The sequence below is a fragment of the Chiroxiphia lanceolata genome, chromosome 7, assembly GCF_009829145.1.
Source record: "Chiroxiphia lanceolata isolate bChiLan1 chromosome 7, bChiLan1.pri, whole genome shotgun sequence".
NCBI classification, from domain to species: Eukaryota; Metazoa; Chordata; class Aves; order Passeriformes; family Pipridae; genus Chiroxiphia; species Chiroxiphia lanceolata.
In genome coordinates this window covers 33,184,044-33,211,304 of record NC_045643.1, presented here as the reverse complement: position 1 = coordinate 33,211,304, position 27,261 = coordinate 33,184,044, and the positions used below count along the sequence as shown (strand labels likewise).

The following is a 27,261-nucleotide window of genomic DNA, read 5'->3' as shown; positions in this document are numbered from 1 at the left end:
CTCTGTCTCTCCTCCCCCCTTGAATGCTGGAAGGCAGTTGTAAGCTCATAAAGAACATCTCCAGAAAGGACGTGGCTGAAATTTCAACTACATCTAGTTAAAATAAGCTGTAAAGTTATGCTGCTCAGAAAAATTCTTAGAAGTTATAAATCTTTTACTGAGAAAAAGAATGTTTAAGACAAGGTAGTTGCATAACTGCACCATTTTCTGTAGAGCCAAACTCACTGGACATTTCCAGCGAAGATGCTTTCAGGTAATAAAGACACCTTTAGGTAACAGCCTGAAAAAAATGCTGGATGATGTTTGTGGTGCCTGAGTATAATAAAGGAATCATCTCTCCAGCAGTTTAAAGGACCAAGTAAGAATAGCCTGGGAACTAAGTGTGAGGGATTTTTAAGTTTATACAGCCTTTACAAGAGCCCACACTGCAGTGTAAAATTTCATTAGAGAGGAGGAAACCAAGAGGATCAGGGAAGACACTTAAGTTAAAACTCACTTAATCAGTAATTAGCCCAGAGCACTTTCTTTTAAAGAAGCTACACGTTTAAACAGCAGCTACATTGGTCTTTATCTTACCCCTTGGCCAGAGGAATTTCTCTCACACAAACAATCCAGAGAACAAATTCCGTGACAATACTTTCCTTGAAGAAAATTAACTCTTCATCCTGAAAATGCATTTCTACTTGCTAGAGCTTTATCTGAAGAAAACACTCTGACCCCTGTCCCCTCCAAGGAGCTTTAGGGCAACACCTGGGACCCTACTGTCAGCAGAACTCAACTCTCTACACATCATGTAGTCACAGTCATAAACAATGTCCTTCCTGGGTCAGATCATGCAAGGAGGGAATGGAAAAGCACGGGAATACTGAGAGCCAATAATAAATTCGTATTTATTGAGTAATGTCCACAATACTGTAGCTGTTTGTACATTTCATTGTGTAAAGTGGTGCTGATTTTTTGCTGATTCTCATTAAACACATGAAGGTCACTGTGAAGCAACATTGGCACGAACACGTCGGTGTCTGATGGTACCAGTGGGGTGAGGGGCCAGCAGGTGACAGAATGTTCCATCCTCACAGCAAAGACACGGGGCAGGCAAACAGCCTCTGGAAATACCAGCAAGTTGCTCACAGTGAAACACCTCTGCAGCTGTCATTTCACACAACTTTGGCCCTTGCACCAGGGAAGGGGATAAAGTACCCCAAACCATCAGTGCCAGCTCTCAGGCTCACTGTCCAGTTCTAGCCCCAAATGTCATTATTTCTATTTGGGAGAAGGGACAAGATCTTTTTGGACAACGACTGCAATGCCAGGAGGGCTTGGCATGAACTAGAGTGTACTGTATACTTTAAATAAAAATAAGGATATTTTAGAAGTACTTGAAATTTAGTGATTAACCAAAACATACTGGGCTCTGTAATTATGATTAGCAATAAATATAAATTACTTATGTTTATATATCAATTTAGTTAGACTAATGTCACTTGATAAAGTTTGATCCAGAAGTGTAGAGCAGCACATTCTGCAGGAATTTCAACATGAATATTTGCACACAGCCCATTCACGTCCATAATTAACCAAGCTAATGCAAAGAAAAGAAAAGATGCTCCCTTTGGGCAGAAAGGAGGAGGTTGCTACATTTTCTTTCCCGAAGATGTGACTGAAACTACTTGTGAAGCCGTTCCAAACCTCCAAGGTGAGTTGCTGCAGACATCCCTCAAGGCTGCCAACCCCAGTCCTTGGGAATGGTGCACGCGGTGTCCCCTCAGCACAGCCGGTCCATCTGCAGCATTCCTTCCCTTCCCGCGGGACGTGAGCCCCGCGCTGCTGTGAGGACGCGGAAGATGGTCGGGGCCGGTGGCTCAGAAGAAGGTGGTGTCGGCGGAGAAGGCCCCCGCCAGGCGGAAATCCTCCCTGGTGAGGACGCTGTACATGCGCTGCGGCAGCGCCTTGGAGTAGGGCGCGGGCCGGGGCACGGCCGAGCGCAGGATCACCTCCCGGCCCGTGGGCGGAGGGAACTCCGACTGCACCCCCTGCCTGCGATCCTCCGCACAGCCCGAGCGCCGCAGCTCCTCCTCCAGCGGTGGAACAGTCGAAACCTTGGGAGAGAGCACAGGCACAGTGACAGGCACGGCTGCTGCCTAACGGGACTCACAAAATATTTCTGAAGAGAGGCAGAGGAAGATCAGAAATGGCAACACGTCAGGAGGCTTTACGTGCACGCAGAGCGGGGCGCTAATGGGATGCCGAGAAACAAAGCGCACGTAACCAGATGGAAGAACCTGCACGTGTGGGTGGTGAAGCTCAGCCCGGATTAAGCTCCTGATGTTCTGGCAGTGTGAGTGAGGGTTGTGAGCAGTGGAAACGGCTCCTCCTCAGGCAGGGCTCTCTCTCAGCTCCCTATGGAGGCCAGATCACCCTCCTCTCCAAAATCATCTATGCCACTACTGTGGTCCTGACAGTCACCTGCCTCTTCAGACACACACGGCTGTGGTGGGTGCTGTTCATGTTGGGAGTGCAGTGCAGAACAAGGGAGGATCTACACCACCTCCACCGGTGCTCATTGCCTCGGGCAGTGAACAGCAACACTGACCCTGGACACTGGAACAAGGGCTGGCCTGCCCAGTAAACATTCCCTAGAGTCACATATATCTCTGGACACACACACACCCACCAGTACCCCAACAGGGTCCTGCCCAATTTCAGCAGGCACAGCTCCAGCTTGGCACTGTCACTGAGGTATGGCAGAACCCTCTGGATGACCCTCACGGTCCCTCTGAGCTGCCCCTCTGCTCCCCACCCTCACCCACACTCACTCCCCGGAGCTGGGGGAGCCTGGCACCACTTGCCCCTGCAGTTTGTGCCACAGAATTCACCATGGACAAGCACCACTTGTTCCCACAAAAACAGCTCTAGCAAACCCTGTGCTACACTTTATGGAATTACCCCAGTTCTTCCCCAGATATCACTGTCCAAAACGTTCCATAGTTTCAGTAAGTCCTGGTATCAAGAATGCAAAATCCAGGGACTGTCCATCCCCCCAAAACACCTGTCTGCTCAACAAACAAATAGTGATGGCAACAGAGAATATAAAGAATGGCCACATATTTCAGCATCAGAAAACATCAGTATTCACTTGAAGAAATGTTTTTGTTTGGGTTTTTGTTTGTTTGTTTTGGGAGGGGTTTTGGTTTTTTGGGTTTTGTTGTTGTTGTTGTTTTTGGGGGGGTTGTTTTGGTTTTTTTTATTATTGAAGATTTCACTCTCTTTTCACTACCTGTTATTATGCTCTAGAAATAAAGTCTGTCAATGCAGAAAAACCATTCTGGAAACACGAAGTTATTTTTATGCTTAATATGTGAACAACAGTACAAACTAAATCTAGCTGTTCTACTATCTCTACCAGAAGGTTCAACTCTATGCAGCTTGGGAAGATGAGTGGGAAAGGAGGGACAAAGTTGGTTACCTCATCAGAAGATTCAGTCAGCTTGGAAAGGGATGAGAAAAGAACCAGTGATGAAAGACAGAAACAAAGGCAAGTCAGAGATGACTTACAAGAGGTTAGGAGACTGTAGGTTTAAGAGACATCATGCACTCTACTTCCAAGAGCATGCACTGGCTATCAGAATTTTCCTGAGAAAATTTGAGAACATAACACATTAAACACAACTCAGAGAGGAGTCCAGGACCAAAAGGTAATGAACAAGGAATTCATTCAACTTCTATTTACCAAACAGCTCTCTACCCAAATAGCTCATGGGAGATCAAACACAAATGGGGGGTCGTCACAAGTTGGCTCCTGTCGCCCTAAGACATCCTAATTAACAGTGACCAGCTACTGGGGGAAGTATCTGTAACCCTGCTTTAGTTACTGGTGTTTCAAAAGAAACAAAGCCCTAGAAATGTGCACACGTTATTATCAAACATTAACCTAGAAACCTGCTGGCTTTGAAAACCCTGCCTCAGTGTTAAAGAGGCAAGTGCACACGTGTGCAGGCACTGACAGGGCACAGCCTTGGGCTTTACAGGAGGGGCTGTAAGTCAGGCTGCTTGGCATGTTGAGATTTCAAACTAGATCTTTCCTAGAGGCTGGAAGGATAAAATAAATGCTCTGATTTTCATCCCTCACACTAACCACGGTCTGTTTTCAGAATGGTCCTTTTTATGCTGTGTTGCAAAATACAGTTTATTACAAAATCATCCATACCTTAGAAGTGTTTAACACCCAATCACAATGTTTTCCCAGCAATTATTCCCAAATGGAATTTCAGGCTCTAAGTGTCTGCAATACTGTGCTACCTTGCTATTACCACTGTAGTTAAATTTTAGTTAGAAAACTTGATGCTATGAGCAGGTGTAATTCTGACAAACTGAAGGGTGACTGCAGTCCATGAGGTTTGGAAATCAATACTTTAAGGCTTATTATTACAAACACTGCTTCAGATAAAAAGGCAATATTTGCATCGATATCAGCAAGAGAAGGGGCTCCAGAAAACAGATGCAACACTGGCAATAAGTAACTAAATGTAGACTCCTACTGAAAAAGAGTTGACACTTTCTCAGCATGCCACTTTCCACAGAAGTAGTCTTGAGTATTCCAAGTATATTCCAAGTATCCCCAGTCTAAAAAGTTACTCCTTCTAAAATATTTAATATTTTGACCTGTTTCTCTACATTCCTATGTGAAACAATCAACACTTGATTGTTCTTGCTGAGACAGAAATCTGTGCCATAACAGCATTACTGGTTACCATTTGAAGTACATCAGCCATTAATGACACCTCTGTCTACCCAGCTGGCTTCAATTGTTTAACATCCCAGATCACTGACTCTTCCTTTGTCTTGCAAGGTTCTGTTATTGCCAAAATCATGTTGAACATCACAAAAAACACCTCAAGCACATTTATGACAACATATGCACGTATGCAGACAAAATACACCGGCATCATAAGATAAGTAATTGCTTCATTCTGCTTAAATCACAAGTGTCTGTAAAGCAACCCAGAGCTCCCTCTTACCCTCTGAGCATTCACAAACAGCTTGTGAATGATGCTGCCAGCAGGTCCTCTTCCTGCACCCACAACTGACACCTCTGGCTGCTCCAGGAGACAGTTTACAAATCTGGTGGAACAAATTATTACAAAGAAAAAGGGAACGTTTAATCCGTGGCTGTATCCGGTTTGCTAATCCAAACCCCAGAGCTGTTTCCTGGCAGGAGGCCTCCACTGAGCATCATTTGCACAGGGTGAGAACTGGTAGCTACTCTCAGTTCTCCATTCTGAAAGTCTGAGGAAAAAAATCTCCTCTCAGTTATCTAAGAATGGAACTCAGGCTCCTAATGCAGAGGTGTTAATTCTACACAAAATACCTTCATGGTGTTGGCCACACACCATGTGATGGATATTTTTGAGCACAAAGATAATGCTTTGGTCACACATCACACCCCTGAACCCCCAACACATCCTACAAAAACATCATCTCTTCCTCCCAGCACAGCAGCAACAAGCTAATGTGGATTTTTTCAACATGACTTATTAGTCATCTTGAGCACTAAGTAAATAATCTGCCAGCAGGCAGTGATGCAAGGAAACTGCCTTGTCATTTCCCATTCACAGCTCCTCAGTGACTGGTTTCACATCAGTAAGGAGACAAGAACAAGAAAATATAACTTTGGAGGGGAGTATTTCATTCCATAATATTTATAGAAAATACTAAATTTCTAGTCCTACTTTTACCTCTGTTGTGACAGAATTCACCAAATACACCTTTTACATACACAAAAAGCAGATGAAATCCCCAGTACTATCAAGATAGAACCAAACTCCAGTAAAATAACCTGTATCATATGTTTTCAAAGAGCTGCTCATTTAGAGGAGCATTTAGGGTATCTACACAACATCCATAGTCTCAGGACAGGGACACCTAAAAATGATTCCTTAGTATTTCTGTATCCATCTGTCCTAAATTTTGAAAGTACAAAAAAAGGGCATCAGAGGAAAAACAAAAGAAGTCATTGGTCACCTTTGTAGATCTTCTTTCTCCTCCTCATTTTCACACTTCTCTACACCAAATTTTGCTTTCAGAGACCTTGCCCTGGCAATGATCGCTTCCACACTCATAATCTGAGCGATGATCTCCTGCAAGAGTTGGACAGAAGTGAAAATTAAAAACATGGGGTTTCAGCACTCCCATGAACAGTGCAAAAGTCTATCAGGTTTTCAGCCCCAGCCAGTACAAAAGCCTTACTTCCAACTTCTTGTCCTCTGGATTGGGGAACCGTAGTACTTTGCTGGAATGAGATATTATCTGCTTGATTATCTTCTTGACTGAAGAGATATCTTCTACTGCTTCTGTTAGAAGGAAAGAACCAAAATTGTAATTATTGCATCACTGCTAATTTATTACACATCCTAATTTATTAAACATTATTTACCTTCATCCTTTACCTTGAGTACAGCTGCATGGATGATGCAAGGCAGGAGGTGCCTTGCAAGGTCAGCTGGTTTCTGAACTGCAAGGTAATGAAGCACCTACAACATTAGAAAACTTAATATATTAGTGATCAAAACTACTTCCCAAAGATAAGGAAAGAGGAAAGAACAGAACACTTCTGTAAGACAAGACTTGGTAGGTAGTTTTACATCAATCCAGTCCCAACAGGTTAGAATGAAACTAAAATAATTATGTGTTAGGAAACTAAAGTGTTCCTAACACATACATGCAGGTAAAAATCTGGTTTACTTACTAATAATTCAAAGTACCACCTCAGTAACACAGTCTGTGGAGTCATGTTGCACACACTCATTACTTTAAGTACTTCACACGCTGTTGTAGGGCAGCAGGAATTTCCAACTAACCCTCAGCCATGCACAGAGCAGTTCAGTAACTCCAAGGACATAGTGCAAGGACCAATCCGTGTTTCAGTGTTGCAGGAGGAAGGAGGAAGGGCATTACCTGTAGCATTACAGGTCAGATGTCACCAGCACTGAGCTCTCACCTTCTCTGCCTCCCTGGTGTCATCGAAGAGTCTCTTCTGCCTCCGCGCTGGGATGGGCTTTGCCGTCTCCCAGGCCTCCACCCACATGTTGCTGGGAATCTTCATCCGGGCGCTCAGCTCACCCTTGATGATTTTATTCCCCTTCTCATCCACCACCTCCTCCTCGATGTAATCCCGAGGGGAGTACCACCTCACAAAGTCCTCCAGGCAACAGCCGGGATTCGCTGCCTGAGTGAGGAGAGCAGAGAAAATTCGTTCCTGAAAATCCTGTAACAATGATAGCCTGGGTAGGAAACACAGTGTGGTTTAGTGGGTAGACCACAGCAGAGGAGACAACACTCAGGGAATTCTGTCCACAGGTATCAAACTGTACAGTAGGACAGAGACCTGGGAGGGTGAGGGAATAAAGCATTAACCAAGACAATGGCAAGGGGTAAAACCCACATCATCAACAACAAAAAAACCCTTTCTTATCACTCACAAAATGTACATTCATCAGCTCAAAAATTACACTGTTCAGTTAAACTTCCACCTGGTACCTGATACACATAATAAACAGGAATTTTCACAAATTCCTTTAGGTATAAGCTTATACCATTAAAGACCTGGAGGAAAACAGCCCAAGCCTAAAAGAATCACTGGGCTGCATAAATATGCTTTCAGCACTGACTTTCCAGCTTTTAACACTCCAGTGAAAAAAATTACCTTTTCTTCCTCTTTTACAAAGGAAATTAAAAAAAAAAATCTGCCCCAAATAAAAATAGCTTCATTTTTCATAGATGCAATGTCAACACTAATAAATACATTCATATCCAGAACATAAAGGGAAACTCAGTTCACTATTCAATGTACCTATCAAGAGTGCACTTGTGCTTCAAATTATGGTTCTATATTTTTGAGTTTTCAGATCATTTGGACCATAGAAATAAAACTTCTACATATACCTAATATGCCATGACTCACTGCTAATAACTGATGTTGATATGTTATACATGCTCTACAGTACATCTGTATGCTTTTATTATGAACATTGCAATAATTAAAATACATATATAGCTATTTCATTACAAAATCTCTAATCCTTTTAGCTTTCAGCTCCTCTGATGACAGCAGTGTATGTGCTCTTAGCTCCCTCTGCAGAGCTCAAAATGGGACAAACTGCCCAAAACCACAGCTAGTCCAGTCCCAATCTGATGAACAACTGCTTTAATTCCCAATTTATCAACTGTATGTTTTCTGTTTTTTCCTTTCTCACAGACATTGTGCAAATTTACTGGGATGTTACATTGTCACAGATTTTGATGTGTCCCAAGAGTTTTAGCAGTAGGGTTTTATTTTCAGCTTGAAATTATTTTGAAACTGTTTTGTGGAGAAAAAAAGAAACTTGTGAGAAAACCCTTCAAAATTGCTCAACATAAGCAAGAGGGACAGTTTAATTAAGAGGAAAGCAGTCTCACAGAATTCTCCAAGCAGCAGTACCTTAAAAGACTCCATGTCTGAGAGCAGACAGGCACTCTGCATCCGTGCCCGGAGGTGAGCACCTTCTGCTGAGGTTCCCAGCTTTGCCAGCACCTCAGACTGCTCCTCCAGCAAATCCTCAGTCATGGGTGCTGGTTCCTGCAACATGGAAAAAGACAGGTTACAGACAGCCTCTCCTCAGCTAAGCCCTTCGCAAGGAAGGAGAAGGGAAAAGCTCCCTATCACCAGAAGTCCATTCTGCTTCATTTGTACTCAAGGGAAATAATCAGAACTTTCTACTGTTTAAACTGTTCAGCCAAGCTGTGCGTGTGCATATGATACTAACAAAGAGAACCTAAACAGAAAATAACCTGAGAATGAATGAATGATATAAGGATATATTGTTAAAACACCAAAATCCAAATGAACTCTGGCAAGTGTTTGACTGACACTATTTTGTTGAGATGGATTAAAATCGAACTAAGAGCAACACAGAATTTTTGCCTTTGATAGTGTCACCACATAATTAATTGAGACCAGTTTGCCTGGCTACGCTCTGCTCATATGTTTTACCCAAGCAAAGCAACATTAATTAAAAATAATTTCTCTCAAGAGAAAGAAAAACACTGTACTCTTCATGCATGGCTGGTTACAAACTGCTTCCTGTGGCACCACTGCTGCCTATTTCGTCCCCAGTCACCCTGCAGGAAAGCCTGGGGGTGCCAGGGAACATTTCTAGCTGTTCGCTGATATACCTGCTGTAGAGAAAGGCACCAAAACTGATGACTCTGGTCTTTTAGATATGAGCAGAGAAATTAAAGAAGAAAAGAAAAAACATAGCAGCAAAACTGGTCCTTATTCTGCTCAGTCAGCTAGAAATCTCCATGGTGGCAGGAAAGAAAGTAAGGAGGGGATGGAAGATGCCTCAGGAACTAGTAATTAGAACACCCCAAATTTAAGGTAGGCAAGACAGCTTAATTCTTACTTAAAAAACTTGTTTGGAGTGAAATTTGGTAAGGAGACTCACTCTCAAATAAAACAAGGAGCACGTGAGATTTCAGCTTAACGGCCTCATCGAGTTTTAAAAATGAAAAACACTCAGGATTTTAACAACAGATAAGGCTGTAACCTGCAAATATACCCAGTTTCACAATCCCAGGTAGGAGCCCTGTTGTGTGAGAGCTGTGCTGCACATCTGGCTCAGCTCTTGCTCCCTGACCTGTGTTATTGGAACGTAGAGAGGCTCTCCAGGATGCAGCAGCATCAGCTTCCCGTGTGGATGCAGACGACCTTCTGGTTTTAAGTTCACAGGCTCTTTGTTGCCTTCTTTTGCTCCTCCTTTCTTTCCATTTTCCTGTCCATTTCCTTTGAGGTCTTCTGTGTCACTTAGACATTCAAAAAATTCATCTTCACTGTCACTCCATGATTCCCAAGACTTGCCAAATTCCTTTTCCTTATCAGGGTTATCTGCAGAGTGTTCTGCTCCTTTTGTGCCATCACCAGAAGCCCCAGGTGAACGATCAGACATGCTCCCCCTTTTCCCCTCATCTCTTGCTTTCTTCCTTTCAATGCAACAATTTAACATCTAGCAAGTTAAAGGAACAAAAAAATAATTGCTTAGTAATTAGTTCTCTTACAGAAACAGTCATATAGAAAAACTTGGAGAATCCCTGAAAACACCTTACAATTCTAAAAGATAACAACTCCATTGAACTTGTTGCTATAACAAAGATTTTTCCCAACAAATGAATTCCACACCCAAAAATACAAGTATAACTAAATCTACAACAACAATATATTTAGCTAATAACTGCTTTAATGTTGACAGTTTCCTTAGGAGAAAAATCATTCTTAAATTTGGGATATTTACCTGGAGTTTCTGATGCAGTAAACAACATCTCAGATCTGGAGAGCCATTAGCTAATCTAACAAAAGGTAGAAGTGTAACCATTATCAATTATAAAGTTGAATCTTTCACACATGTGGTCTTAAATCATATGAAATCTAAAAGAGGGGGAAATACCCACATTAAACCCACCCCCACCATTTCAACTACACAGCTCTTCCATAGTCTCAGGAGACAAGTCCAGAATTTAAACTATATTTATTTCCTAGAGGTCATTTTAGAAGCTCAGAGGTCATTCACACTAGTACGAGAGAGACACCCTGCATTTCCTGGTCAGTTTTCCCTTTGGAAGTTAAAAGGGTAACTGTTTACAAACAGAAATTAAGCATCTTTGACTTGCTTTAAAACTGCAATAAGTTGAAGTGATTGCTATGTATTTTAATTCTATTTTATCTGGTAGTGTAACCATTTCAAAATACAAATCAGTGAATAAATGGCCAGTTCACCCCATTAACAAAAAAACCCAAACAAACCAACCACAAGAAACCAAGAAACCACAACCCCAAAAGTAGGATATATTATTGCTCTGCATTGATACCTGATCTTCACAGAGCCCTTCAGTAGGTCTGCAACAAGCTCTGCTGCAGCAGACAAAGGTTGGAAGGGTTGGAATACCTGAAAAGGCAGGAACTTGGAACAGCTTCCTCAGAGAAGTGGTTGAAACTACACCACAAAGCAAAGGTGCTTCTCCCTGTATCAGCTCCTTCATGTTTCTCTAATAGATGAACTGGGAGCCAAGCATTCCTTTTTTTACCCACCCTCATTCACACAGTGGAGGGATCTCTAAGCTGAACTTCCACAGACATCTTGAAATTTTCAAAGGAGGGCACAGATGCTTTTCTACTCCCTGCCCTTTCTTGCACTAAGGAAGTAGGGTAATAAAAATAAAGGATAGGATTTGCAATTAAAAAACCCAAACCAGTATGTTTCAAATTCACAGTGGACTCTCTTCCTGGAACAAAGAACATTTTCTACAACAAAAGCAATAAAAGCAAATCTTACCCTGGAATGAGGTAGTTGTTCTCCCATCTGTAGCGCATTTCCAACACAAACTCTTGCCAAAGATGTGCCACCCCTTTTACTCCTCCATGGTAGAAGTTTATCATACAAAGACACAGAGCTAATTTGTAGGTCAGACTGTCAGAGGGAGCAGATTTAAACTGACTGAAGAGATTCTAGGCAAAAAACAAAAGAAAGCAAGAAATACAGGAACAATGGTATTTTTTCCCAAACTATGTAATCTCTTTAGCAGTACAAGTGGTTAACCACATTTTAAGCCTGTAAGTATAAGATATCAAAAATTACAGTCTTTGGAAGAAAAGGAAATTACAAGGAAAAAGAAACGATCACTACTTTTACTTAGAGATTCCAACAAGATAAGTTCCTCTTTCCAAAAGTTACCTATTACAAAATGTAGGGCAACCACAGCAAAGTCTGTATGAACACACACAGTCAAAACTGCTTTCTCTCTCCTGAGTGTCAGCCAGTAAAACTTACATAATCTTCATTCTCTGGAGGAGGATTGTTTCCTGCTGAAGTGTTGGCTCTGCTTTCAAATCCATCTGCAAGTTTGTCAGCAGCATCAGGAAACAAGAACTTAAAGAAAAAAAAAAAATTAACCTTCCATCAGTATGGTTTTCCTGCTTTTCCCACTTTATCCCTAAAGGTACTGCTGGCTACATACCAGCAATCTCTATAACTAAACTGTTGGCAGACTTGAGAGTTTGTTTTCAGTCCACTTATATTGCACAGACTTGTAACAACTCAGGCTGTTTCAAGTTGATAATTGCAAGTGAAGTAATGGAACTGATATCAGACACCTTTAAATCTGCTATGGACTATAAACCAAATGCATCAGTGCATGTTCTACCTGAATTTCACATGCACCAAGAGTCACTTACCAGTAGAATGGTGTTCAGCACGTCATTGTTTAAAGGCGACTCGTCCACACCTCTGTGCTTGCGGATTTTTTTCTTTGCACTGTGAACCATATTTGTGACTGATAATTTATGGATTGGGACTGGTGCTGGCTCTGTGAGCTTGGACAAGGCATGGGTAATGTCAGCAACCTCTACAAAATAAAATAAAAGCAATTAGAACAAAACAAAACCCACAAACACTTGACCATCTCTCTTTAAAAGTTCACCTGTCTTATCCAGCCTTTTTATCTTGTACTGAATTTTAGCCCCTTGTTAACCAGAGGTACACTCTATGCTGTCAGGTTCCATCCTGATACTCACTGTCAGCAAATATAAACAGCAGAACAAGTCACAAAGGAGTCACAGACTGCCCTGGATTTAATCTACCAACTAAAGTCTAGACTGAGCTGTCTGCAGACAGTCACTATCAGAGCATCACAAAAGGCTGCTGAAGAGTCCATGTTTAAACCTTGTTCACATATGATACCAATGAATACACTGTAGGTAACAAAAGGCAGCTCAAGCCTACGCTAAAGCTTTAGATAAGCCTTAAGAAACCCTGTATTAATCACTATATACCTGACCTTACATGGTGTAAGCATAATTCTGTTTTAGAATCCCCAGATAAACTTCTCAAATCAGAAGATTTTTTCCAGAGTTGCTGCTGGTGAGCTTTAGAATGTCTCTAACAACAAACTGAATCAATCTTGTTAGAGAGAGGGCAGATAAATTGAAGTGAATAATTACCAGCAGCCTGAAAATGCTCATCTTGGTAAACCTTGCAAGAAAATTGAGCTAAGAAGAGCTAAAGAGACTATGTCAAGCCCCCTACTCAGTCTAACACCTTTTTAAGCTGACTGGTGAGCTCCTTCAAAATTAAGATCAAGTATAACCAAAGAAAATACATTATAAGCCATATTTGAAGGGAAGCAAAGGTGACAAGCAGCAGGAAGGAAGGGAATGTTCACTACATATAGCAAGAAAAGCAAAAGAAAGGGACAGAGGCATCAAAAAGATGTCAGTATCTATACAGTTGGGATAAAGTCTGACCTGCTGCTCAGACAACTGGGGAGTTTTTTTTTTTATTTTGGTTTTTTTTCCCTAAAAATTCCTTAAAATGGAGAGAATGATGGCAAAGCCTTTCAAACAGATTAAAGGTTTTTTAAACTTGCTGTTAAACATGTATTACAGAGTACATCAAAAAGGAAAAAAAAAAGTGGAAAAAACAAAAAGACATAATACAGACAAATATGTTTGATGTGTGCTCAAACCCAACTCTTGTACATTTATAGTCAAATTTTAAGCTTTTGTGTTCCAGTGAAAAGACACATACACAACTATAACAGAGGTAATTGTCCTCTGGGACTTTGGGAGCTAAGCTTGCCTAGAATTCTTGAGAAATTTCACCATGTAGTACTGGCCAGAAAATCCCCAGTATGACAGAAAATCCATAGGAGTTGTAAGTATAAATAGCAATCGATCTTAAGTCAAGAAAAGGGGATACGGAAGGTAAAATAACAGGAAACAATTAGAAGCAAGTAACACAAATCAACAGGATTTTAGTTTTACCTTTTCCTTCCTCTTCAAATGCAGATCTCCCAAGGATCTCATCAGTCGACTCCTTCCGACGGCAGAGCTTGAAGAATTCGGTAAGGAAGTCACCTGGCAGAGAAATAAAGTCTCTCAATTGCTACTCAGTTAAAAATCTCACTGAACAATAAGGTAACTCTCAAAATTATGCCCAAAGGACAGTAATTTTTATCTTTTCATCTGAAAGAACATGGTAATTTGTTCTGAAGCACAAATATCTTTAAACCACATCATAATTAAAGCTTAGGAAAATGCACACCTAGGCAGGCATCAACTACCTCTCCAGAGCACAGCTCTGCCTGCAGTCGAATCCACTTCTTCACCCAAAGCAAGATGAAACTTTGAAAGTTTTGAAGCCCTTTTCCCTACAAGCTTAAAGGTAAGAAGAGACAGGAGAGTACAGCTCTTCAGACATACTAATCCTCCCTGTCAAATAGAGTGATCAAGCTAAGCAGATGGATATATGCAGAAAGCACTTAATAAAATTGAAAGATTCCAGGAAATCTAAATTTTCAGAGAACACACAGAGAAAATTCTTGTTCTCTGGAACATGACGAAATAAGAACAGCAGTGAAGTTCATGGTACACAGACACAGAGTAACCTACAACAGAAACTCATGGTTTTGCAAAGTTTGTGTTCTTGAAAAGGAAGCCCCAAATACTGTCCACTCAAAAAATACAGGGAATGAGGAAACAGAGGTCATCAGGCAGTCATCAATTCAACCCTGACTTCACAACTCAGTAGCTTAAAAGCCCTAAGGGAAGACAGGAAATTCTGATGTCTTACCCAGTAGACACTGAGGGTTATCTGCTTTTCTGACTCTCACAGACCATTGCGGGGCTTGCATAGGATCCAGGTCCCTTAAAAACAAACCAAAACAAACTAAGGGCCATGTTGTCACCATAAGTTTGCAAGAGATGAGTATCAAATTCTCAGTAAATGTATTGTGATAGCCAGTGAGGCCATGGAAGCCACAATATGCACCACATTACACAGGAGAACATGACAAACACTCTGAAATGCAAGCAAGAGTCCCTGTTCTCATGTAGGTACATGACACACAAGAAAAATTCAGTTAGAACTAAATTGTCTTCTTTTGAAGTGTATTAATGTTGAAAACTCATTTCTGCATTAATTAAGAAAGAAGGAAGAAACCCAACATGGTTTATTTCTCTCTAGCATAAAACCTGGATGACAGTTTTTGGGAGAGGGATGTCAATCAGTGAATTCTTTTTGCTTTCCACACTCCATTATTATCTTTTCCAAGAAACAATTTTCAAGTCTAACACGAGAACATGCTCAAAAAGAGAGGTGTGTGTTCTGTTGAGATTACAATACAATAATATTTTCTCACACAGCATGCATTTAAAAAGAAGGTGTTTTCTCAAATGAGATGTTCCATCAGCTGACCTTACCACTCCTCAAAAGGAGTTCTTTTGCACACACAAAGCCACACACAGTGTTTTAGATGTCACTAAAACGCAGTAGTTAAATAAAGTACATTTCTAGATATTTGCAATTCAGACAAAATACTTACGAATACACATCATTGTCCACAATTATGCCCTCTGCCAGGTGGGGCCAGGTAGTAGCTAAATGGAGCTCACTGAAACAAAGTAAGATTTCAGTCTTTCAGTGCTGGCAGAACATGTTCAACTTTCCTGAACTGCCTACAGCACTGAACACTGTCTAATACATCCAAATAACTCCTGGATTTGCTGAGGGTGATGGGGTGTTCAGAAGGGGACACATTGGAACAACTCAGTTTGCAGACTTGCTCAATTTAAGTCTTCTACAAATGTCATGGATGAGAGCAAGTCCAACCCCTGAACAAAGGCACATAATTTTTAAGGTTTATCTTCAGTTAAGTTATATTTCAACATAATAATTTCAGAGATAAATAGAGTACTCTAGAAGTTTATGGTGCAAGACTTGATTTGAGCAGACCTTCAGCTCTGAGTACCATCAGACAATTTTGCAAATGGTCTCGTTTGCTATTAAACCATGTTCTTGATGTACTGGAATAATTATATATCTGTTAGGGACATCCAAAGTGGTAGGTGGGCAAAGCTAAAATTTGAAATAATGTACCTATAAGCCCTCCATTAAGGAAGTTATAAAACAGCTTTCTGAACTCTTGCTTACCTAATAGGATCCTCACAGGCACCAAATGGTAACTTCCCAAATTCAAGGCCTCCAACTTCTCCCCCAACTAGGGCATCTATATCTGAAGAAAAGTCAATACATTTTCCATGTGGAATTTGTAGAATATTTGAAGCAACATCTCATCTTAATTTCACAGTAAAGACTGTAGCATGTAGATGACCAGAGAACAGCTGAGCAACCAGGGTGACTGAGCATTGAAAACACAATCCTAGCACACAAAGTAATTGCTTCCAACAGAAACTGGGAAGTAATCATGCAACAGGACATTCAAAAAGACAGATAAAATTCTCGTAATTCATGTTGAGGGAAGGCTATTCCCTTCACACAGGCAAAGATGAGAGCTGTAAAGACAGACTTAAAGATTCAATGTTGACACAGGAACAGACAGACACAGAAATGCCATAAAAATATTTGGGCAGCAAATCAGCTCCAAGCAGTAAAGGAAGACTCCAGAAGAGCAACTCGCAGAGTGAAAAAACAACTAGTTTTAAAATGTTGACAATTTTGTGAAAAGACGATTATGTCTCCTACAGCTAAGGACTTAATCAAATTACCTGGGAGATTCCTTGTAATCCCATGTACTTAAAGATGCCTCCCAACATCCTCAGACACTTCCCATGTTATATTCTTCAAATACATAAATCAAAACCAGACAGCCTTCACTGAACAGAAACTTGAATGGATAATAATGCACTGTAATGCCGTTATAATAATGCTATTACAGCATCTGATCTGTCATTTTAAATGCATCTGGAAAACTGTTTATATACAAAACAAGTGAGGTATTAGAACAGATAAAGTATTTGGATCACTTAATTACATAATTTCTTCTTCAGAGAAGATAAAAGACACATTTAAATTCCTTTTATTTGAGAAGAGCTAATTGAGTGACAGTAGTAAGTTACAGGTCTAGTTCTTCACAGTGACCATAAAACCACAACTGCACATAGCAACAGCAATAAAAATTATATTGACTGTCTCCAGTCTCTGCAACACACTGACACTGGCCCCCTTAATCAGAACCCTCTAAAGGAGAAGTTATTCCAACGGCTCAAATCTAGAAATATGATCAAAGTAGTACAACTCATCCATCACAAACCAGGGATCCTGACTCAGTGAGTAACTACAGCAAGGCAGAGAGACACCACAAAGAATAGATTCCTGTGTCTGCAGAAACAATAAAAGAATAAAATCTGTAGAATTCATTTCCCAAGTTCTTTAGGTAACCGTGGTTTACTGGAAGAGGGAAACTATAATTTAAAACAGCACCGATTTTCTCTCCCTAAAGAGTAGGACTCTCCTCAAACGTATGTTCAACATACATTCCTTAGCTACAAAGCACACAGAATCAGCCTCACTACAGACTTCTTCAAAACATACCTTTCATTAGCGTATTTTCTTTTTAAGCAAAGGAAAGTCAAACAATTAAATAAGCAGACCAAGGCCACACAGAGTTCCCACTCTCTAAATGCTGCCCTAAATACTTTAACCTTGTTATGTAAAACCACTACCAAGTCAAGAAAAGAACTTGGGCATTTCAAGTGCTCCACCACTTTGTACCTAAAACACCACATCACTAATAAAATTTATGTTAAGGAGGAACTAACATTTACCTTCTTCCTATAGGTTTGTTTACCTCTGAGCCAGGAGAAATTTATTATTTATTTTTTGATGCTACCTATATAGAAATAGGTCTGTTAAAAACAAATCCTTGATACCCAAGGAAGACAGTGTCACTATCAAGCAACAATATGAGAGATCACTTTGGGAGTACCAAGTGAGTAACTACCTCTGTTTTTCCTAAACAGCATCGCTATGGTATAAACTTATAAAGTCTGGTGTGTGTACTTTAAATTCAAGACTATATATTACTTTTCCCCTTTTTCCACTCATACAAGACTACTACAATAAAAGACTTGATCAGAAGTTATTCATGCAATAAAAAAAGTACATAAACCAACTGCTTGGCTTATCCAACACTCTGTAAACAATAACAACAAAAATCCAAACTTTTACCTCATGTGAGGTCCATATAACACTTTCTGCTTTTCCCATGGCTAATATAGATAGTGAGGTATTAAAAAAAGGTACTTTACAGAAATAATTGGCAAATACTCCCATGAAGTATTAGCAACTACCAGAACCTGAATCTAAACATTTCCGATTCAGTCACCTTTTTCACTTCACATATATACTACCATTTTAGAAGTATCATTGCATCTCTAAATGCTAACAAAACCCCATGTTTCTAGGCACAGCCCTACCCAAAACACCTGTCCCAACCATGAGGCACAGACATGATTTCAGAGGAGCTTTAAGCCTGAGAGCCCAGCACAGGGAGTGGGACTGGACTCGGTTGAAACCGAAGCCTTTCCTACTCACGCAGAAAATGTTTTCATTCTTCTGGCAAGATACACCAAGAGCACTGACTGTCTTAAAACATGTTATTCTGAGGACAGGGATCTCCTACCTGGTGGCTGCTGAGGCCAGAAGTACTGCTGCCAGTCCTGGAGCACGTAGGTCAGCCGGATAGCCATGCTAACGGGAGGCAGTGGTGTTAGAGGGCACCCCTTCAAAATACCAGAGAAGAAATTCAATATAAAGAGTATATCCTCTCAAACACTCCAGGGCTTGGACATAAATAAGTCACGATAGCTTGTATGAGAGCTAATTTTAGCAGAACTGCAACACCCCAAGTATTTGAAGGTTGGACTTGATGAACCTGGAGGTCTTTTCCAACCGTAATGATTCTGTGATTACTGGTAAAGCCATTGCTAAACACGACAATCACAGATAAAATGCATAAGACATTTGTATGCTCCATTTAGCTGGTAATTCAAGTAACTCTGACCCAGAATGCATCAGGTTTTCATTAAGGATTTTTCTCCTCAGTGTTTTGCTCAAATTGCTTACTACCAATACTGGTTGTGTAGTGCTGCAGGCAGCCATACCACTCCGTAAACAAGCAGCCCTCTCAGTTTCCTCACATCCTAGAGTGGTGTTCTTCCCTCTCAGCTTGGGGAGCTACAAAGTATCAGAATAAAAACCCACCCCAACCCTCCCTTCTCCTTGCCAATAATAAAATGGAGTTTGTTTGGGCCATGGGGAAAAGAGTTGTTACAAGGAAACTGTAAAACAGACACATTATTTCACATCCCAGTGAAAATTAAATGTGGAAGGTGGTAACACCCAGGAACCAAACGCACACCAACTGTCACTCTTCATGGTCAGATACCGGTGAATCTACAAGCATCCAGGTAATAAAATAATTATTCCTAATCTCAGTTTCATCCATTCAGCTGCACTTACAATCTTGGTTTTGAAGATCTCCAGCAGCCCTGATAAGTGAGTGTACTGGCTGGGCACCTTGCGCAGATGGACCATTTCGAAGTCAGTCCGGACTCCCGGGCCCTGACATTCCCCGACGTACATCCGGCGCCATTTCTGGTGTATCTGCACGAACAGTGGTACCTGACTGCAAAACATGAATATTTCAGATCATTTAAGGTGTCATGCTGTCTTGTAGTCTTTAAAACTAGCTAAATATTTTAGCATAATTTCAGCATCATTTCATATTCTTTGGAATATATTTTCTCTTAGTGAAACGCACTTTAAAACACTTGACAAGGAATCAAAGAAAAATGCTATTAATGTCATCATCAAAGAGAATGCCTAACAAATTGTCATGTCACAGTCACAGCCATATCCATGACTTCAGTTACCTAATTTTCAGTCTAAATAATTTTTGAGGAAGATCAGGAAGTTACTGTTATCACACATCGGGATGAAATCCTCCTCCATAAGTTATATTTTCTACTGTTTCTATATTTTCTATAAGTTATTTTTCCAACAACTTCTAGCAGCTTCTGAAAGCATTTAAGGTTTTTAAACAAAAATTAATATAAACAACACATTGAATCAATCTTTTTAAAATCTCCATGGAAAATTTTTTAATCTTTCTCTAACAGTATTAAAGTGCAAATCCAACAAACTCTGAATGTATTTTGTTAACAATTTAACGCTTTTTCCTCACAAATGCAGCATGCTACAGTTTTACCTGGACATGTGAAAAGGTAAGAAATGCTTTCACCTACCAGCCAGTGTTCCCCAACGCAATGGAAATGGAACTCAGCAAAAGGTTACACTTGGATTCACTCACAACGGCCTCATTATTTGCAGCAGGAGCAATCACCACAAACTCCCGTAAGCCATACCTTGAGAAAGACAAAAAGAGAGCACATTTCTGGTCTTCAGCAAGCCAGCTGAAACAGAATTTTTAGAAACACTGTGACCTGAATAACCTAATTGTCACCAAGAGACTGTGGAATCTGATTTGATGTGAGTACCTCTGTCAGAGAGGTCAAGAACTGAGTGGGCAGGGAGTGCTGCACAGTCCAAAATCACAAACCATCTGAGCTCAACAACACTCAAACCCTGTAAAGTGTTTGATTGTGAGGACTTCCAGGTCTATCAGTCCTGAGGCTTTTTACTTTATAACAACTGAAACCGTTTATACACAAAAACAATCTCTAGAACAATGTTATAATGTGTTAAAGATTTGCATTACTAAGAACATAGTTGCTGTTTCTTAAGGTGTTGCAGCTTTCCTTTTTAAGAATGTACCTAAATACCACATATATAAAAACTTGGTTGATATATGAAACTGAGACAAAAGTCTTGGGGGACAAAAAACAAAAGTAAAGATAGGCCTTTTTTTGCACTCCTTTCCTGTGTGAAGAATCATTTTCCTTAAGCTTTAACTTTCAATTGAAAAACAAATATACAAGTGCTTGTGCCAGCATCAGAGATTTCTCAATTGCTGTGCTGGTTTGCATTACAGACAAGAGGCAAGGTACATACCATCTCACCAGGCAGTGAGCTCGAGGGGGGAAGTCATTGTTCATGCACAGCAAGTCCTGCATTGGCAGGGGAAGGGCATCTGTGAAAAAAAAAAAAAAATCCATATATAAGATCATCAGCATCCATCCAGCTCACTTGCAAATTGCTTAGATTAGCATTGTGTGAATGCAAAGCATACTAAAAGCAGAAATGTTAGATCACACCCATCAGATCTCACAAAATCTCACTCAGAAGCAAATCAACACACTGTGAATTCCACATTCTGACACTGCCTTTTGTCATATCCTTACAGGTATGTGAGGGAACTAGCAGGTACCTTCTGCCAGCTCTTCTTTCCCATCTTTGTCACTGGGTTCTTGTACAAGATAATGGTGAGTAACTGAGAATTTGAAGTCCGCAAATGAGATTTCATCTGATTTCTCTTCCCATGTCCCTGTGGTGTATATACCCTGCATACAAAAAATATACTATTTTGTCAACAAATTTAGGTTAACATTCATTAGTATATTACCTACATGATCAACAATGTTTATTTATGTTTTTCTACTGCCAAATATTTATTCATAAATAGCTAAGCATGATTTAATTTCAAAAAAACAATGCTCAAAGCACTTCATTATAAAGGCAGTTGAATGCTAAAATCCATGTTGTTGATAATCACATTTATTCCAAGGATCAGATATCTCCCTGAGAAATCTTCAGAATTATACAGCAATAAAGGGACAGAAATATATCCTCATGTGTTACTATGCATCTTAAGTATATGCACCCTCAGTTTTGCCAGAGACAAAAGTTTCTCATCTGAGACTACACCTAAACCAATCTGTGCAAATATTACCTTGATATTTACTTTGAATATACTTCCATTAACAAATTATTTTTTTAATCTTTGATTTGCAAAAATTCTGTAAGGATAATTCATTTTTAAACATAAATACAGCATAGGAGATTCCAACAAAATCAGCATAACTATAGAGAATTCTGTGCTGCTGCTAAAACAAAGCAACTTGGACAACGCTCTGATCTGTAAAGGGTATTACGAGAGGTCTGGTCTAGCAAACAAGACATGTAGGAACACACAGACAGCTAAGGTGTAAAATTAGTTCATTAGATAACATAAGTTTTTATTCTGAATGCTCTGTACCCTGGCTAAAATCAAGAATTATTGAATTCCTCTGGAAACACAGCAGCCCTTCCGTCTGGAACAGCTGAATTTGTTTGCACGGGTATGCAGAAGAGCTTAGCAATTTCCTCTGCATTTTACAGGACTGAGAAAGCACCACAAAGGCTCTAATTAGACTCTGAAAAAAATCTCTCCAATCTATGAAACATTCTGAGTCACTCATAGCACTGTGCAAACCTCAGCCACAAGTACATGAGGTGTGACAAAAGCACAAGGCAGGGGGAAAAGATCCCTTAAGAATTTACAGCAGCTTCCATCATTTTTCCAGATTCAAATTGAAAATAAAATTAAAAAATCACTAAGTCCTATATGAAGATTCAGCTTTATCAACAAACAGCCTGTTTGGCAGACGGCCCATCAGTAAATTTACAGCAACTGTCAAATTGGCACTTTTACAAGAGACATTCCCTAATAAAAATCATTATCTGCCACACCTAAGAAAACAGCAATAGATGAAATGTACGTATGAATGACTAGTTAGCAATTCAAATTCTAAAAGAAAACTCAAAAGCCGTAACTGACCTTTTCTAGAGGTTTGCCTGAAGAAACCCCAATAAGTTTCCAGTCATTCAATACTTCTTCTACTTTTGAAATAAATCTATTAGGGAGGGGAAAAGGCATTAATATTTACTGAATGCTGAACTTGTATTAAAATTCATCTGCTCAAAAGCAGGCAATTTGTTGTCCTACTACGGAACTCTTTAAAAAACCCCAAAGAACAAACAAATAACAAAAAAACCCACAACAAGAAGTAAAACAATAAAACCAGAACAATTGCTTCCTTGTACAAATAAAACAGACCTCCTACGCTTACATTTCAGATTATAGTTACTCTTAGCAACTGCTATGACCACCTTTTGAGTGTTTATAAAGAATCTCACCGTTTTCTTTTTCTGGTATTTAACATATGGTCTTGTTTCACTGCTCACAGATAAATAAACATTTGAGACAATTATACGCTACACTTAACATCTGTCTCTACCATAAACATAAAAAGCGTTTTAAAAAAATATAACATTAAGAATGCAAGAGCATTATTCACCTTAGATCTGTACATCGTTCTGCTAACTTTTAAAGGATTCAGCTACCAGATGACTATTTTAATAATGAGGCATCGACTTAAAAAACGTATAAACCTTCTGAATGTATATTTTAATCCCTTGCAAACAGATGTTAACCTGGGCCTTTCACTAAGTTCAGAAACAGCTCGACTGGAGCGTCTTCACCACCCTCGGGCGCGGCCTGAGCCGGACGTGGCACAGTCGGGACGCGGCTCCGGGAGCCGCCGGGTGCTCCCAGGTGCCGAGAGCGGCCGTGCCGGGGGGTCCCGGCTCCTCCCGGCGGGAGCGGCCGGGCCGGGCCGGGCACGGCGGAGTCCCCGCGTCACCCCCGCGGTGAGCGAGAGGCGCGGCGGCACCTACCTCTCCCACTCGGAGGCGGTGGTGAAGTCCGTGATCTCAAACACCTCCGACTCGGGCTGCGGGGAGAGAGCGGGAGAGGCGGTGAGAGGGGAAACCGGAGAGAGAGACCGGTGAGAGCGGGGGAGGCAGAGAGGAGGAGAGAGGAGCGGGAGGAGCAGGATAAACACTCACTTCACTGTCCGCCGCCATCTTGCGACGCGGCCAGGCCGCCGCAGGCGCGGAGGCTGCCGGGAAAGCGGCGGAGGGCGGCTCCCCCTCACAGCTCATCCCGGCTCCCTCTCACAGCGTGTCCAGTCCGGGCTCCTTCACAGCCCGGGTGCTCCTCACAGCCCGTCCAGCCCAGGCTCCCCCTCACAGCTCTTCCCGGCGGGGCTCCCTCAGAGCTCTGCTCTTGCCTCCCCCCGTCCCGGGCTCCCCTCCCCGCATCCCCCCTTCCTGGCTGGCTCAGCCTCTCATGGGCGCTGTCAGATGTCCGCGGTCGCCTCACTGCGGAGGGGGCTGCTCCCGCAGACCCTCCGGCTCCGTCAGGAGCAGCCGGGTGTGCCGGGTACCCGCAGGTGCACCAGTAACACGGCCCTGGTCGGCCGGCCGGGGGCTGCTGTCCCCAGGGTTCGTGTCCCTGCTCCCGCCTAGTCCAAAGCCTCCCCCTCGCTTGTGCCTCCCCGCAGCCGTGTCCCGGGGGACGGCGGCCAAGTGCTTCTGGCATCCAGTAAACCATCTCTCTTAAACACCCTTTCAGCTCAGCCTGAGCCCTACCGTACCTTTCTTATGCTTTCTTCCCTCTTAACAGTCTGCTACTTAAAAAAAAAAAAAAAAGAAAGAGGAAATATCCTTAAAGTCTTCTATTTACGGCTAACAGAAACGAGTTTAAAAATACTCAAGAGTAGCAGAGAGCGTCGAGGTGAGGGACTGAATGCGAACTTAAAATGATGTAGGAACAGATAAAGTATTAAAACATTAAAGAAAAGACAAATAGAAGACAGGAGTAGGGTTTCGTTTTGCGTGCTGGGAGAGCTGCCCTGTGATTAGAGCTTAAACGGCGACACCGTTTAGCTCGGCCGTGTTTGTTTTCACAGGTCACTGCTGCTCTTTGAGTTAACCTTCTCCAAGTAAAATACCCCCCGGAGAGGTTACCTCGGCAACACCGTGTAAACTCAAAAGCCTCGTGTCGCCTGCAGAAAGAAGAGCCTGTGAGCTCCGCAGTCAGGAAAGGACGCCGAAAGTCGAATCCAAAAGTGTGTAATCGCTGTTGAATTCCTCGCTGGCCAGCAAAGGAAGGCGGCTGTGAGCTGAAAATGCTTTATAACTTCTCTTTAGGTTGCTGTGCCTCTTTCGCTTTTTGCTACTGAAGCACCAGGTAAGATTTGTTTGTGCCTTTTTACAGAACCTCCTCAGTTATTATTTTGAAGTGGGCTTTGTGCATCCAAAAAAAAGTGCAGAGTTTGGAGAAGTTCACCGTCTGACTCTTACTAGACTAATATAACGGGATGAACATTTTGATGGATTATCCATGGGAATGAGAAATCAAGAGTGCTTCTAAACTACTTTTGCACAGTTCATTGGATGATCTTGATCATAGATGAGTCAAAGGTAGCTATAGGTCATTCCATTTTTCTTTGTTTCCTCTTCTGTAAACCAAGAATGATAGTACTGTCTGATGTCTGGCTGTATATAGTTATAAAATAGCACACATTTCTCAGATATCATATAAAATTATTGTAAAAAACTAATTTAATCTAGCAAAATGCACTAGTCTGTTGGGAAGGCTGCTATGTGTTTCCAAGTAATTATATTTTTTTTGCTGATAGAATCAGTAACAAAACCCTAATTCTTTCCCTGACTAGCAACATTGAGTGGCAATATGCTACTATCCAACAAAATCCACATAGGCCCTTTCCAGTGACTTCTGTAGTGACTTTGAAATGAAGAGACAGGTACAAAGATTGTTACTTTCCATCACTAACTTGAGGAAAAGAGCAGAGAGAAAATATAATTTTATAAAGAAATTAGCAACATAGGAGCCACTAGGTGTCCTATTTTTATAGTTATACTTGTGGATTCAATAAATATCAACATAACTTTTAAATACCTTTCTTTTAGCCTGCAATGCACATTAAAGAACTTAATTACCTTCTAGCACCCAGAGGTACCCAATGTAATAATTTGACACTGTTATTCATAAATGTTTGAATATATATTAATTCATGTACATTCAGGCATATTATATATCTGAGAGTATTATTTATTTCATGTACGATATCTTATCTGGTTTTTACTGTAAATTATTTATTAAAGAGTAAAGACATTGGTAAACATTTTAATACAGATATGAACTAATATGAACAAATCCTTCTATTTAACCCTCTCATGTTTCTTCTTTAAGAGTCTGCTCTTTGAGATTGTTCTGTGTTGTTTTATGCCACTATCACCTCATGGTCTGTTTAGTCTTGGAGTTTAATCTTGGAAAAGAAGGTTGGTGTTTCCATAATCATGAACCAGCTCACAGCACATTCACTCATTAGTTGTGGGAAAGGTACATTACAATCTTCTAATTAAGGGTAAAGCCTAATGAAAGTATATTTGTCTGGAAAGACCAATATTAAGGAGTACTTTGTTCTCTCTGTGGGAATTCAGTAGTGCCTTAGAGATGATACAGCACAGGGGGCTAACAGCCATATAAAACAAAATTAAAACTTACAATCACAATTGGGGACATTTCCAATTAAAAGTGTCGGGGGGAGCTAATCTGTTTTGATCTTTTCAGTGGTTTTCAACAACTATCAGCTTTAATTTCTTGTCAAAAATACCATTTTCTTCTGAAAGAAACACCATTTAGATTAGCTACACTTAGGAACACTGAAAAAATCTCAAAAATAAATATTCCCCACTGAATTAATGTGTTGAAAACCTTTACACATTCAGATAATTATCATGCTTTCTATGTTATAGAGATTAGGTAGCTTTGTAAGATGATATAAACATCTGTGGTAAGTGCGAGAAAAGGATCTGTGTATTCTGCTCCACAGTTTCACGCTTTGAGATCTGAACTGCTGTGAAATCTCTGTCCCACTGGAGTCAGGAACAGGGCTACTGGATAGCTGAGTTTTCCCAAGAAAGTTCTTCTCTGTCAGAACTGTGGTATTAAATTCCACTGCAACTAAATGGCTTTCACAGAACCTGCTTTACAGACCATGACTTTGCTGTCAGTTGGGACAAGTGGTTGGCTACTTATCCTTCTTAACGTATGTCGTAGAAAATAAATGTGTGAAAAGAGAAAATACTTACTGTTGTAATTTCCTGAGATCAGCTCTTTCAACAACCAGGAATTATCTAACAAATGTTTTTAGCACCAATTTAATGCAAATTTCAAGGGGTTTTGGTTTTAGAAACACATTTTGAGTAGTATGTTTTTCTAAACATACATAAAGATGCTCACAGAAAGGTGCACTCATGGTTAAGATACTATTTCTGACAATGCAATAGTTTAAAGCGAAAACAAAAGTTTGCTACTAATAAGTTAACAGGCCAACAACCTCAGGTAGTAACTCTTGGCTATATCAAATTCATTCAGAGACCTGGCACAGCTCCCAGAAATTCAATGGCAGCCAAAAAAGCAATTATATAAAGGCTAGTTATTTTTTATAATGTCCGCAATTTTAAAACATCTAAAAAATTTACCTTGGTAAATATTCAGAGATAATACATTACCATTCATGTATTTATGAATTTATAACGGGTCTGAGATAAAGTGTGACATTTA

At 40.7% G+C, this 27,261-nt stretch overlaps 3 protein-coding genes across 9 annotated transcripts in view; 2 read left to right on the top strand and 1 right to left on the bottom strand.

Annotated features, from left to right (window-relative positions):
- The window catches only part of ZRANB3 (zinc finger RANBP2-type containing 3), a 44,412-nt gene extending 43,538 nt beyond the window's left edge, over positions 1–874 (top strand). The window contains exon 22 of the mRNA XM_032693438.1: positions 17–874. The gene's annotated coding sequence lies outside the window, so the exon portion shown is untranslated. The remainder of the gene's footprint in view (positions 1–16) is intronic.
- RAB3GAP1 (RAB3 GTPase activating protein catalytic subunit 1) lies at positions 872–23,725 on the bottom strand. Of its 4 annotated transcripts, XM_032693439.1 has the most exons (25): positions 23,673–23,725; positions 23,502–23,557; positions 22,603–22,678; positions 21,214–21,346; positions 20,898–20,976; positions 20,132–20,251; positions 19,347–19,512; positions 18,508–18,607; positions 16,017–16,098; positions 15,409–15,477; positions 14,658–14,731; positions 13,850–13,942; positions 12,263–12,432; positions 11,859–11,957; positions 11,364–11,536; positions 10,326–10,380; positions 9,675–10,040; positions 8,477–8,614; positions 6,998–7,225; positions 6,434–6,530; positions 6,247–6,350; positions 6,022–6,137; positions 5,019–5,121; positions 3,467–3,487; positions 872–2,099 (listed from the first exon to the last, which is right to left on the bottom strand). In XM_032693439.1, exons 1-25 carry the CDS (start codon positions 23,688–23,690, stop codon positions 1,863–1,865), a joined length of 2,973 nt encoding a protein of 990 aa, XP_032549330.1. In that variant the 5' UTR covers positions 23,691–23,725; the 3' UTR covers positions 872–1,862. The 4 variants fall into 4 exon arrangements, with proteins under 4 accessions (XP_032549330.1, XP_032549332.1, XP_032549333.1 ...); XM_032693441.1 differs by lacking the exon at positions 3,467–3,487; XM_032693442.1 differs by lacking the exon at positions 22,603–22,678 and having other exon boundaries at positions 23,673–23,691.
- MAP3K19 (mitogen-activated protein kinase kinase kinase 19) overlaps positions 23,470–27,261 on the top strand; it is a 19,745-nt gene continuing 15,953 nt past the window's right edge. For 3 of the 4 annotated variants that reach the window (XM_032693436.1, XM_032693435.1, XM_032693433.1), the window contains exons 1-2: positions 23,829–24,402; positions 24,578–24,858. The gene's annotated coding sequence lies outside the window, so the exon portion shown is untranslated. Of the gene's footprint in view, positions 23,583–23,828; positions 24,403–24,577; positions 24,859–27,261 lie in introns of those variants that run through there. The other variant, XM_032693434.1, reaches the window with a different exon arrangement.

What these genes read in the sequence shown, in the direction of transcription:
- RAB3GAP1 (XM_032693439.1), bottom strand. An exon ending in CAGACATGGAGTCTTTTAAG is followed by an intron (nt 7,226 to 8,476) that starts GTACTGCTGCTT and finishes CTCCTCACTCAG; the next exon opens with GCAGCGAATCCCGGCTGTTG. An exon ending in TGACTGAATCTTCTGATGAG is followed by an intron (nt 2,100 to 3,466) that starts GTAACCAACTTT and finishes CTCTCTCCCAAG; the next exon opens with GTTTCGACTGTTCCACCGCT.